Source organism: Mustela nivalis, assembly GCF_964662115.1.
Source record: "Mustela nivalis genome assembly, chromosome: 9".
In the NCBI taxonomy this organism is placed as follows: domain Eukaryota; kingdom Metazoa; phylum Chordata; class Mammalia; order Carnivora; family Mustelidae; genus Mustela; species Mustela nivalis.
This window is the reverse complement of record NC_139028.1, coordinates 48,773,016-48,785,797: the sequence shown is the minus strand read 5'-3', so window position 1 is coordinate 48,785,797 and position 12,782 is coordinate 48,773,016. Positions and strand designations below refer to the sequence as shown.

Sequence of the window (12,782 nt, the reverse complement as noted above, 5' to 3'; positions counted from 1 at the left end):
AATGTGATTACATGGCTTTCATTTGCCTCCTAACTAGGATTGTGATAGTAACACCTACAATAATGACAGCAATAATAATAACATCTGTCTTGCTTTTACTTGTCAATTTTGTTGATCTTGTCAAAGAATTAACTTTTGGTGTCCTGGGTTTTCTCTATTTGTTTCCTCTATTCTCTAATTATTTTTGTTACAATCTTTATTCTTTCCTTTCTTATGATTGATACTAGCTTAGTTTGCTCTTTATTGTCCAGTTTTCTAAGGTGGAAGACTAGTTTATTGGCTGATGTCTTTCTACTTCTTGAATATAGATGTTTATGGCTATATATTTCTCTCTAATCACTGCTCTAGCTGCATCCTGTAAGTTTTGATATGTTGTGTTTTCATTTCCATTCAACACCAAGTATTTTCTAATTACTCTTACGAATTTTTTTCTTTCAGCCATTGGGTATTTAGGAGTCAGCTGTTTAATCTCCATAGATTTGCATTTTTCCCAAATTCCCATCTATTTTTTTTTAAGATTTTATTTATTTATTTGACAGAGATCACAAGCAGGCAGAGAGGCAGGCAGAGAGAGAGGAGGAAGCAGGCTCCCTGCTGAGCAGAGAGCCCGATGTGGGGCTTGATCCCAGGGCCCTGAGATCATGACCTGAGCCGAAGGCAGCGGCTTAACCCACTGAGCCACCCAGGTGCTCCTCCCATCTATTATTGATTGCTAAATTATTTCTTTTGTAGTTGGATTAATAAACATTATATAATTAATGTTGCCTGATCTCAGTCATTTAAATTTATTTAGACTCATTTCACAGCCTAATTTGTAGTCTGTCCTGGTAATATGTTCCATATTCACTTGAGAAGAATGTTTATTCAGCTGTTGTCAGCTAGAGTGTTCCTAATATGCCATGGGACATTTCTAGCTTGCCAGCTTCTTCAGCTCCAAGTCTGGGGTAGATAAACCAAAAAGGAAACTCAAGGAACTCATCACTTTTCTTGTACTCTGGGGTCCCAAGCTAGTATGTTTTCTTCTCTTCACCCTTCAGAGCCTAATGTTTGTTTTCTATACACTTATGGTCCAGAGAATTTAGTTGTACTTATCAGGAAGAATAGGATAAAGCACATTTCCATTTTCCCAGAAACAGAGTTTTACTCCTGAATTTCAGGCTTCTGTCGTGGTTACCCTAGTGGTTTGACCCTCAGCTGTACCACACACCAGCTTCCTGACTTCACACGTGTTACCTGTCTCTCTAAGCCTCACGCCTCTCATCTTTGAAGGGGGAGTGACAGTAGATCCCGCGTCATAAGAGACATAGTAAGGGGTAAATGGCATTTCCCTGATTCATAGAAGCCTAGGAGCAGGCCCTCAAGAAAGCGCGCTCACAGACATTTTAACTGGTAGCTCCAAAGCGTTCCTTCAGCTAATAACACTTTTTGCATTCAACAGGAAAATGGGTGGGGCCCCGCCTCCAGATAGCAGCTGGAAAGGAAGTCTCCAAGTGCCCTACAATGTTGGACCTGGCTTTCTTGGAAACTTTTCTACGCAGTTAAGAGACTCTTTCTATTGTAACTCTCTTTTGGGGGAGGAAATCTTTTTTCAAAAAAAAAAAAATTACAAAGGATGACTGAAAAAGTGAAATATATCTAGTACCAGCAGGAAAAAGAAATCCCACCAGTGGTGGAGGGGAGAGCACTTACATCCTTAGTATCAGACAACTGAACAATGGAATTCATGCATGTGTACATTTAGAAATCTTTAAAATGATGTAAGAGTTAAAAAATTGTGGGTGACAGAGCGTTAACTAGTATTTTCAGAATGTGTCCTTTATTTTTGCATTAGAAAAGTCAAGATGCACATCCATTCTAACAACAAAGTGACGAGAATATACAATGTGATTGGGACTCTCAGAGGAGCTGTAGAACCAGGTAAATTAATCATTTGGCCAGCAGATATTGATTGAGCAGTTCTTCTAGGCTAAGAACTCCTCGGAGCTCTGGGAACATGAGATGAACAGAGCACAGCAGTTCTTTGCCCTCAGGGAACTTACATAAGCATAGAATTCATAAATATGAGGTAATTTTGTACTGTGATACATGTTGTAAAGAAAAGTTAGTGTGGGTCCATGTTGGCTAGATGCTCAAGGTTAGTTAATGTAGTGCATGCTTCAAGTAAAGGATCAAGGGAGGAAGGACAGGGAGAGGTCATTTTGAGGTATTTTCTCAGGGTTTCTGGATTTGTTTACCATGTATTTTGCTTGGGTAAATATCTTCATGATAGTTACAAGCATCCGTATAAAAGATAACACCCTTAGAAAATTAAGGTCAACTTGGAGAGCCTAGGTGGCTCAGTCGGTTAAGTATCTAACTCTTGACTTTTGGCTTGGGTCCTGGTGTCAGGGTCATGAGATCAAGTTCTGCATCAGGCTCCACGCTCAGCTTAAGATTCTCTGTCTTTCTGTCTCTCTCTCTGCTGCCCAACCCCACTCGTGTGCTCACTCTCTGAAACACAAAAAAGAAAGAAAAGTAAGCAATGAATCCTTTATAGTTTTATTTTGCACTGAAGTTAATACAATATGTAGACACATGATTTTTATAGAATTTCAGAAGAAATTACAGATTAATAAGTTTTATAAAATAGCCTTACTTCATTATGTTTCAGTTCCTTAAGAATTGAGGTTATATGTTTGTTACCAACAAGCATTAGAGTTAAATCGCATTTTTCTTAGAATTCTTTCAGGAATAAAGAATATTGGTATGCTTTCGGTCAGTACTAAATAATATATAATGGGCAATTCATTGAGTCTTCCTGGGTACCTGTTTTGTGCTGGCTTTGTATTAGGCATGAGGCATGGAGGGATAAAATGAGGACAAGGAGCCGTGGGCAAGGAGCCATACATTGAAGTGCGGTAACTGCTTTGTCGGATATGATAGGATTGCTCTGACAGCTGGATCATGGGATAATTTCCCTCCCATTTGGAAGCTAGGAAAGAGTCATAGAGGAGGAAAATCACTGAGCTGTGCCTTGAAAATTGACCAGAAGGAGTAGGAAATGGAGAACCTACTATGTGGCCACTGAGTTCTCTTACTCTGAAAATACTGGAAGCAAAGTGATAAGTAGGTAAGAGAGAAGTAACAGAATTATAAAAAGACATGGATAGAATAATTTCTATAATTCTAGATGTAACATTACTTCTTCTGTACCTATGATTACTATCATATGTTGAAGTATATCTTTGCTTATCACATTCATATTTTCTTCATGCATCAAAATAGTGTATTTATATAAGTCTTTAGGAACCGTGGTATCTTTCTTTGAGTCACGAAAGCTCTGTGTTTGGATGCTCTTGAGTTATTTGCAGTTTGCTCTATTGTTGACCTGGAATGACAAGTAATTCTGCAATGATGCTTTCTAGACAGATATGTCATTCTTGGAGGTCACCGTGACTCATGGGTGTTTGGTGGCATTGACCCTCAGAGCGGAGCAGCTGTTGTTCATGAAATTGTGAGGAGTTTTGGAACACTGAAGAAAGAAGGTAATATAAACAAAGTAAAAAAAGATCAGCCTCTCTGAATCTCAGTGTAGTCCTCTGTGAAGTGTGTAAAATCACCGCATTCTTACAGGATTGTGTGAAGGGTCCCCTGAGAGCATGGATGCAAAGTGTACCACCTTCGTAGCATCAAGTCCTTAGAACAGCTTTCAGTAACGAGGGGCTATATTACTCATGTGGGTTAGTTAATTATATTGTTTATTTTTGCTTATTTATAGAATGTAATTTACATTATTGGTATTCATAAAATTATAATCTGAAATAAAGGAGTTCCGCTGTAAGGGATTGTTTCTGACAGCAAAGAAGGCGGAAATGGGTTTCTTCACACGAGAGGACAAACCAAAATAGGTCATAGGCCGAAGTGTCCTGATCACAGAACTGTGAGTAGAAGTTCCTTGGGCCCTTCTAGCCTCACATGTCAGGTCAGGTGTCCCAGGTGAGGAGATGGAAGCTTTTTCAGAAAAGTACTGGTCTGGCTGCCTAATAGAATTTCTCAGAAGTTTGATGTTTGCCTTTCCACAGCCGCAGCCTTTGTTTGCTCTCCCAAGATTTAGCCTTCCCCTCCTAGCACTGTTGCTCCAATCGTTTTAGAATCTTCCTTTGAAAACAAAGATAAGATTGAATTGGAACGGCTGCTTTTGAAAATAAATCATACCTCGAGAGCAGAAAATCCACTCTGTATATTGACCCTGCAAATAAGGATTTGGGGCTGGAAATGTGATCCAGGGTTTTTTAGTAACAATAAAAACAATGGTAAAAATATGTTCAGTTTGCATGCTGCTCATTTCCTCAGAGAACCAGTGTTTTTGTGTGTTCTCTATTTTGAACTCCTAGCAGCCACGGAGAAATTTAGTTATTTCTGTTCTTGTTTTACCAATAAGCTAGTTAAGGTTTATAGAACCCAGTTGTATCGCTAGTGTGTGATGTAGCTAGTGTGTGGCAGAGTCAGAGAACCATGGTTTCAAGCCAAATTTCTGGCTACCAGTCCGCAAAGCCATGTTTCTCTTTAAAACAAAATGATAAAGGGCTCTATTCTTTTTTTTTTTTCCCTACACAGCTATCTTGTGTTTAAAGAACATAGAATTATGAAAGCTTGAATCTACATAGCTCATAAATTAGCTAGTGCTTAACAGTAGTACAAAAAAAAGTCATGATTTTGCAATAAGACTCCCTATGGTGAATACAAAACATTGCAATGACAAAAATAGCGTGCCCAAAGAATGCGATGATGAGGAATAACAGTTCATAGAAAATTTGAATAATATCATGAATAAACTTGACAAAAATAGAACATTGGACTCAGCTGTAGGGATCCATCTTCTTAATAAGCACAAATGAGCTATTTACCAAAATGATGACAAATTTAGAGCACATATGAAATGCTGTATTTGTAAACATGACTCCATTCAGTCTTCCCCCAAATCAAGTAGTATCTTCATCTTTACCTTGCTACTTCTGGAGTACAGATGAAGAAAGAGAAACTGAGGAAGCTTGCATAACTCCCCCCTCAGTCCTCCTGCTAGTAAGCAAAAGAACCAAGAATTGAAATCAGATCTTTCTTTAACTCCGAGGTCAGTGTTCATAACTCCCAGCCGTATCACTTCCTTGTTGAGTGATGCTGAATTATTGCAGCAGCCACAGACATCGGTACTGCTAACAGAGCTTCTGTTGATGGATTCTGGCAGAGAATGGAGTGAAATCACACAACCAGCTGACAGTGAACAATTGTTTGTACGATGCCAGAACGTGGAAGAGTTATAAGGAATTTTCTCTCCGTTCCCTCTGCTTTCAGAACACAGACCACATCTAGCACTTTCTTCTTTCTCTCCGGGCAGCTGCAGAGCCAGATGGCTGCCTGTGTATATCCAATCGTTATACACCCATTAAAATATTAGGACCTCACAGAATTTTTGATGTGTCTACATTTTCCCCCTTTTCAGTGCAATTGTGCTTTTTTATTGACAGTTTGGCTTTAAAATCTCATGAAAGGAAATTATATAAGTAAAAATTCTCACCAGAGTTCACCTTTTCTAAACAGCCAATGAAGTTATAGTGTTGTTTTTCTGTGGAGTTTTATAATGTCTTGGATATATTATGCATTTTCCCAGCATTTATGTGTCTACACATATATTTTAGGATGGAGACCTAGAAGAACAATTTTGTTTGCAAGCTGGGATGCAGAAGAATTTGGTCTTCTTGGTTCTACTGAATGGGCAGAGGTTAGTTGATAATTTGCTACAATATAAATTTTCATAATAGCAAAGCAGTTAGGACTTGATTCTCAAAGATGTAAAAATGACAAGTAAATTCAATGAGAACATATTCACTTTTTTCCAAAATCTGAAACAAAACATCCCTGTTTCAAAATAACAATCTCTTTGCATTAAGGAACTGTTTTGTTTGAACTTTTTAGGCCACTAATGCCAATAGTCAAAATGATTACTCTTCACTACCTGGGAGTGTGACAGTAAATAAGTAAATTCACTAGAAACCAAACAACAAAATAAAATATCATGTTTCTATTGCACTTTCCAAATTAGCTTCTAAAGCTAACCACATTTAAATCCCCCCTTGAACCTGTACAGTAAGGTATACTTTTCACATTTATGTTCCTTATATGACTGACTCTAAATTAAATCATGGTAAAAATAAGGCAGGAAGTCTCACTGCAGAATATTTGATAGGTCCCTTTAGAAGTAATTTTACCTTTACACAGAAGATGTTATACACAAACCCAGTGGTAACCACAAATCAGAAACCAGTAATGGATGTACAAAAAATAAAGAGACAGGAATTCAAGTATGTCACTAGAGAAAGCCAACAAACCATGGGAGAAGAAAGCCAAGGAAGAAAGGAACAGAGAGGAACTATAAAAACAACCATAAAACTAATAACAAAATGGCAATAAGTACATCACTATCAATAATTACTTTGGATGTAAATGAACTAAACATTCCAACCAAAAGCATTGAGACAGAATAGATAAAAAAGCAAGACCCATATACATGCTGCCTACAAGAGATTCATTTTAGACTTGGATACACATGCTGACTGAAAGTGAAGGGATGTGGAAACATTTATGCAAAAAGATGTGAAAGGAAATCTGGGCTAGCAATACCTACATTGGAGAAGGTGGATTTGGAAACAAAGACTGTAACAAAAGACAAAGAAGGACACTATATAATCATAAAAGAAACTATCCAACAAGAAGATGTAACAATTGTGTTTATGCACCCAACAGGGGAGCACTCAAATACATAAAGCAGTTAACAACAAACATAAAGGAACTAATTGTAATAGTAGGAAACTTTGACACCCTGTTTTACATCAACAGATAGATTATGCAAACAAAATCAATAAGGAAATAGGGGCTTTGAATGACACTTTGGACCAGATGGATCTAACAGAATATTCAGAACATCCCATTCTAAGACAGCAGAATACACATTCCTCTCAAGTCTATAAGGAACATTTTCCAGTCTAGATCATATATTATGCCACAAGATAAGCCTTAATAAATTCAAAAAGATTGAAGGCCTCCCATGCATCTTTTCTGACCACAACATGTGAAACTACAAGTCAACCACAAAAAAAAAAAAAAATCTGGGAAGAGCACAAACACATGGAAGTTAAATAACATGCTACTAAGCAATGAGTGGGTCAACCAAGAAATGAAAGAGGAAATCAAAAAACACATGGAAACAAATGAAAATGAAAACACAATGGTCCAAATTCTTTGGGATACAGGAAAAGCTGTTCTAAGAGGGAAGTTTATAGCAATACATGCCTACCTCAAGAAGCAAGAAAAATCTCAGATAAACAACCTAACGTACATCTAAAAAAACTAGAAAAAGAAGAAGAAATAAAACCCCAAATCTATAGAAGGAAGTAAACTGTAAAGATTAGAGCAGAAATAAACAAAATAGAAACTAAAAACAAAATAAACAAAAAACAACACAACAGATCAATGAAACCAGGGGCTTTTTCTCTGAAAAGATCAACAAAATTGATAAACCTTTAGCTAAACTCACCAAAATAAGAGAGGACTCTAAATAAACAAAATCAGAAATGAAAGAGGAGAAATACCAGCCAACACTACAGATATACAAAGGATTAGAAGAGAATATTATGAAAAATTTTATGTGCCAACAAACTGGACAGCCCAGAAGAAATGGATAAATTCTTAGAAACATGTAAATTATATAATTTATCAAAACTGAATCAGGAAGAAATAGAAAATTTGAACAGATCAATTACCAGCAATGAATTTAAATCAGTAATCAAAAAATTCCCAACAAACAAAAGTCCAGGACCAGATGGCTTCGCAGGAGAATTCTACCAAAAACTTTAAAAAGTTAATATCTATTTTTTCACACTAATCCATGAAATAGAAATGGAAAGAAAGTTTCCAAATTCATTCTATGAGACCAACATTAACCTGATACCAAGACCAGGTAAGGACACTACACAAAAAGAACTACAAGCTAGTATCTTTGATGAACATAGATGCAAAAATCCTGAACAAAATGTTAGCTAACTGAATCCAATGATACATTAAAAAAAACATGCACCACAACTAAGTGGGATTTTAAACCTACGTGGTTCAATATTTGCAAATCAGCTAGTTTGATACATCACATCAGCAAGAGAAAGGATAACCATATACTCATTTCAATAGATGCAGAAAAAGCTTTTGACAAAGTATTACATCCATTTGTGAAGAAAACCCTCAACAAAGTAGGTTTAGAGGAAACATACCTCAACATAAAAAGACCATATATGAAAACCCACAGCTGACATCATGCTCAATAATGCCTTTCCTGAGTCAAGGAAAACTAAAACAAAATTAAACTATTGAGGTTATATCAAAAACCTGTACAGCGAAGGAAACAATAAACAGTACTGAAAGATAGGCTACTCTCTTTCACAAACAACTTACTTGATAAAAGGTTGATATCCAAAACATATAAAGAACTGAAGAGCTCAACATATAAGAACCAATCTGATTTAAAAATGAGCAGAAAACATGAACAGACATTTCCCCAACAAGATATACAGATAACCAATGGACACAGGAAAAGATGCGCAATGTCACTCATCATCAGGGAAATGGAAATCAGAACCACAATGAGGTATTGCCTCACACTGTTCAAAATGTATAAAATCAAAACCAAAAGTGTTGGCAAGAATGTGGAGAAAAAGGAACACGTATGCATGGTTGGTGGGAATGCAAACTGGTACAACCACTATGGAAACCAGTATGGAGGTTCCTCAAAAAATTAAAAAAATAGAATCCCCATATGATCCAGTAATTCCACTACTTAAATGTGAAAAACACTAACTCAAAAAGATTTATGCACCTATGTGTTTATAGCAGCATTATTTACAATAGCCCAATTATGGAAGCAGCCCAAGTGTCCATCAATAGATGAATGGATAAAGAAGATGTGAGATCTATATAGATATGTATAGAATGGAATACTATTCAGCTGTAAAAAAGAATGAAATCTTGCCATTTGCAATAACATGGATGGATCTAGGGAATATAATGTTAAGCAAAATAAGTCAGAGAAAGATGAATATCATATATGGAATTCAAGAAACAACCAACGGGGGCGGGTAGAGAAAGAGACAAACCAAGAAATAGGCTTTTTTTTTTAAATTTTTTTTTATTATTTTTTAAGATTGTATTTATTTATTTGAGAGAGAGATCACGAGTAAGCAGAGAGGCAGACAGAGAGAGGGGGAAGCAGGCTCCCCGCTGAGCAGAGAGCCCGATGCAGGGCTCGATCCCAGGACCGATCCCAGGACCCTGAGATCACGACCTGAGCCGAAGGCAGAGGCTTAACCCACTGAGCCACCCAGGCGCCCCAAGAAATAGGCTCTTAACTACAGAGAACAAACAGATGGTTATCAGAGGGAGGTGGGGGGGTGTGAAATAGGTGGTGGGGATTAAGAAACCATGATGAGCACTGGGTAGTGTATAAACCTGTTGAATCACTATATGGTGCACCTGAAACTAATAATATATGCTAACTGTACTGATTTAAAATATAGATTGCATATATTTAAACTTGCATATATTGTTGGCCTTGTGAAATAGGATCATTAGCTGTACACATATGCAAAGTTAATGTTTATCTCATTAACTGCCAGTCATGCTGTAAAACTTACTTGGCTTCTATTATATACTTTAGGAATTGAAGAAACCGCATAAACTTCAACTGTCTTCGTGTGGTGGGCAGGGGCGGGGGGCGGGGGGGGGGGAGAGGTAGTAATTCCCTTGAAGACAGGAAAGATTTATGGTCCCATCAGAAAGATCCTAAATATTTCGAGGTTTGTCTCTTCCAGATTCACCACCTCAAGCTTCAGGTTTTTTCCACTTCTCTTCTTACTGTCCAGACGCTTAGGAAATCTCATGTTTTGGAGATTCAAAATCCGCTTGATAGCTAAAAAAAAAAAAAAAAAAAAAAAGCCAGCAACACTTTTCCTCAGCATTTTATTATTGTGCAATGATCAGTTTTGACCAGTAGGTGGTGCCATCCCACAGGAAAACTTCATGCTTCTGAGTATAGTACAGAAATTTCATATATTTTTAATCCATAAATTTGAAATTTGAAATTATTGAATCAGGCAAGATTCTTTTTTTAAATAAATGTTCGGATGGAGGGGTTCTGCCTGAGTGGGTCAGTTGGTTAAGCATCCCGCTCCTGAGCTCAGATCAGGTCTGGACCTCAGGGTTGGAAGTTCAAGCCCAGTTGGGCTCCACACTGGTCTTAAAGCCTACTTTAAAAAATGAGAAAGAGAGAGGGATTGAGAGCGAGAGATGTTCATGGGAAGATTTCCACTAAGGGGTTTCTTTCTTAGGTCATTCGTGTTTGCTAAGAGAATTTCTTAAAGGATAAACCATGGCATGGTTAAGGAATCAGTTCATTTTCTATTTACCATATTAAGAATATGGGCAAGTTCATCTTAAATTTTAGTCTTAAAAATGTTTTACTCATTATTTCTTAGAATGATCCTTATCGGAATTCTTCTAAACAAACTCAGTTTTCAGAATCTTATGTATCAATTTTGTGGTCAGCTTACTTCCCAAATCTGCACACAGCACAAGTAGATGTATATTGTTTTAGGGGGAGGTCATGGTATATGTTTATGATTTTTTTTTCTTTTTTATTATAGGAGAATTCCAGACTCCTTCAGGAACGTGCTGTGGCCTATGTTAATGCTGATTCTTCCATAGAAGGTGAATAACATTGGTCTCATAGGAAAAGATGTGATCATGGTAGCAGCGGTCACTTAGTTCATAAATGATGCTCCCATAAGGAAGGCAAATCCAGTACATGGGGTTAGGGACTCTGCTGCTGGCTGGTCTCGCTGCGCACTTGCCTCACAGCAGCTGTGAGCCCAAGCATGCTAACTGGTGAAAGCAGCCTTCTCTGATTTGCCTCATCTGGCAGATTACCTTGTCTGTGGTAAGGATCGTAACTACCTAGTAAGTGAATAAATAAATCATAGAACTAAAAATTTCTAGTGAAATGAATAAGTAAATCACAGAACTACAGATTCCTATGGTTTTAGAATGGGGTAACAAAAAAAGTATAATTTAAATATAATCCTGTTTTTATCATATCATACATATAGATTTTAGAATAAAAATACTGATGTCCAAGTATTTTTAAAATTTTTTTTTCAATTTAACAAATAGTTATTGAGCATTTCTCTCTGTAATGATTCAAAGGGATCAGAGGTTAGTGAAGAACAGTCTTGCACGAAGGAGTTTGTGGCTCAGCATGAATGATTAATTAGTCTAGCTTTCTAATATCTGCAGGTACAAGGAAAAGGCCATATAGACACCTGGGTGGCTCACTCCGTTAAACCACTGCCTTTGGCTCAGTGTCTGACTTTGGTCCAGGTATCTCTCTCTCTTTCAAATAAATGAATAAAAATTTTTAAAAGATCATATTAGTTTTAAAAAACTGCTATAATCAGACTGGTCTGGGTGTTCAGAAGAGAGAATAGAAGTAAGTTCAAGAAAGGCTTGAGTAATGGCACTTGAGACTGGCCTTTAAGAATGGATTTGCTTTTGATAAGCAGAGATTCGAATGAAAGGACATTGTTGGGTCTGTTCCCAAGATCAAGCAGTCCTTTGCCACTACCCTCCCAACCACTCATCTTCCTGTTCTTGACCATGTGCACCTTCCCAGCCCGGGCAGCTGCTGATCCCAGTACTCAGACGACTGCCAGCACCCTCTACCTGCTGAATTCTTACCCTTTCAGCCTCCCCTGAGCTGGAACTTTTCCAGGGACGCCCCGACTTCAGCACTCATCAGTGTCGAGGCTACCCGATGATTTGCTTTACAAAAGACTTCTATTACTAGGCTGTATTCTTCAGGAGGAACAGACAGGATGTGGATGACTCGTGGCTTCCTAAAGTCTTGTTAAAGAAACACGTGTTGCCCAGGTGCCGCCAGTGAATGAGTCAGTGAACGCAGGGTGGACTTTCAGAATCTTCCCTTTAGTGTAGGAGTAAATCTTCCATGTCAGCAGTAATTAAGACATTGCATTTTGCCAGAGGCATGTTGTCATGTCTATTTCTTCTTCGTTCACCTGTCCGAATTACATTGTCCCAGAAGGGAGCTCACGCAGTGCATTTCAGTCATCCTGCCCTGCTTCTCTTACGTTCCGGGGAAGGGCATCGCCTTCCTTGTGGCCCTGCCACTTCCTAGTTATGGTACCTTAGGTTGTGACTCACTTTCCGTGTCTCAGTTTTCTCACCTCTAGATAGAGTTACTGGGCTGCCTGGGTGGCTCAGTCAGTTGAGCGTCTGTCTTCAGCTCAGGTCATGATCTCAGGGTCCTGGGATTGAGCCCCAGGTCAGGCTCCCTGCTCACCGGGGAATCTGCTTCTCCCTCTCCCTCTGCTGCTCCCCCTGCTTGTGCTCTCTCTCTCTTGCTCACTCACTCTCTCAAATAAATAAATAAAATATTTTTAAAAGAAGAAGAAAAACACTAAAAAAAATTTAAAAATTGAGTTACCGAGAGCAAAGATCTCCAAAGCTCTTATCAGGGCAAAAGCTGTTAATATTTGCAAAACTCCAAGACCTGTGCCTCTCACAGAATAAAAGTTCAAAAATTAATGTATTTGGCACTTTTACCTAACTTAGAAACACATAATCAGACGAAACACTCTTGCTACAAGAGAGTAAGAACTTAAACATGTATTTTTCAAAAGTAGAATAAT

General features: G+C 37.9%; 1 protein-coding gene across 4 annotated transcripts in view; it reads left to right on the top strand.

Moving 5' to 3' along the window:
- The window catches only part of FOLH1 (folate hydrolase 1), a 68,204-nt gene that overhangs the window by 39,236 nt on the left and 16,186 nt on the right, over positions 1-12,782 (top strand). For 3 of the 4 annotated variants that reach the window (XR_014299134.1, XM_082684395.1, XM_082684393.1), the window contains exons 8-12: positions 1,439-1,537; positions 1,832-1,917; positions 3,405-3,524; positions 5,676-5,758; positions 10,722-10,785. Coding sequence is in view for 3 of the 4 variants with exons in the window: in XM_082684395.1 (XP_082540521.1) it covers positions 1,439-1,537; positions 1,832-1,917; positions 3,405-3,524; positions 5,676-5,758; positions 10,722-10,785 (452 nt within the window). In the remaining variant the exon portion in view is untranslated. The remainder of the gene's footprint in view (positions 1-1,438; positions 1,538-1,831; positions 1,918-3,404; positions 3,525-5,675; positions 5,759-10,721; positions 10,786-12,782) is intronic. The other variant, XM_082684394.1, reaches the window with a different exon arrangement.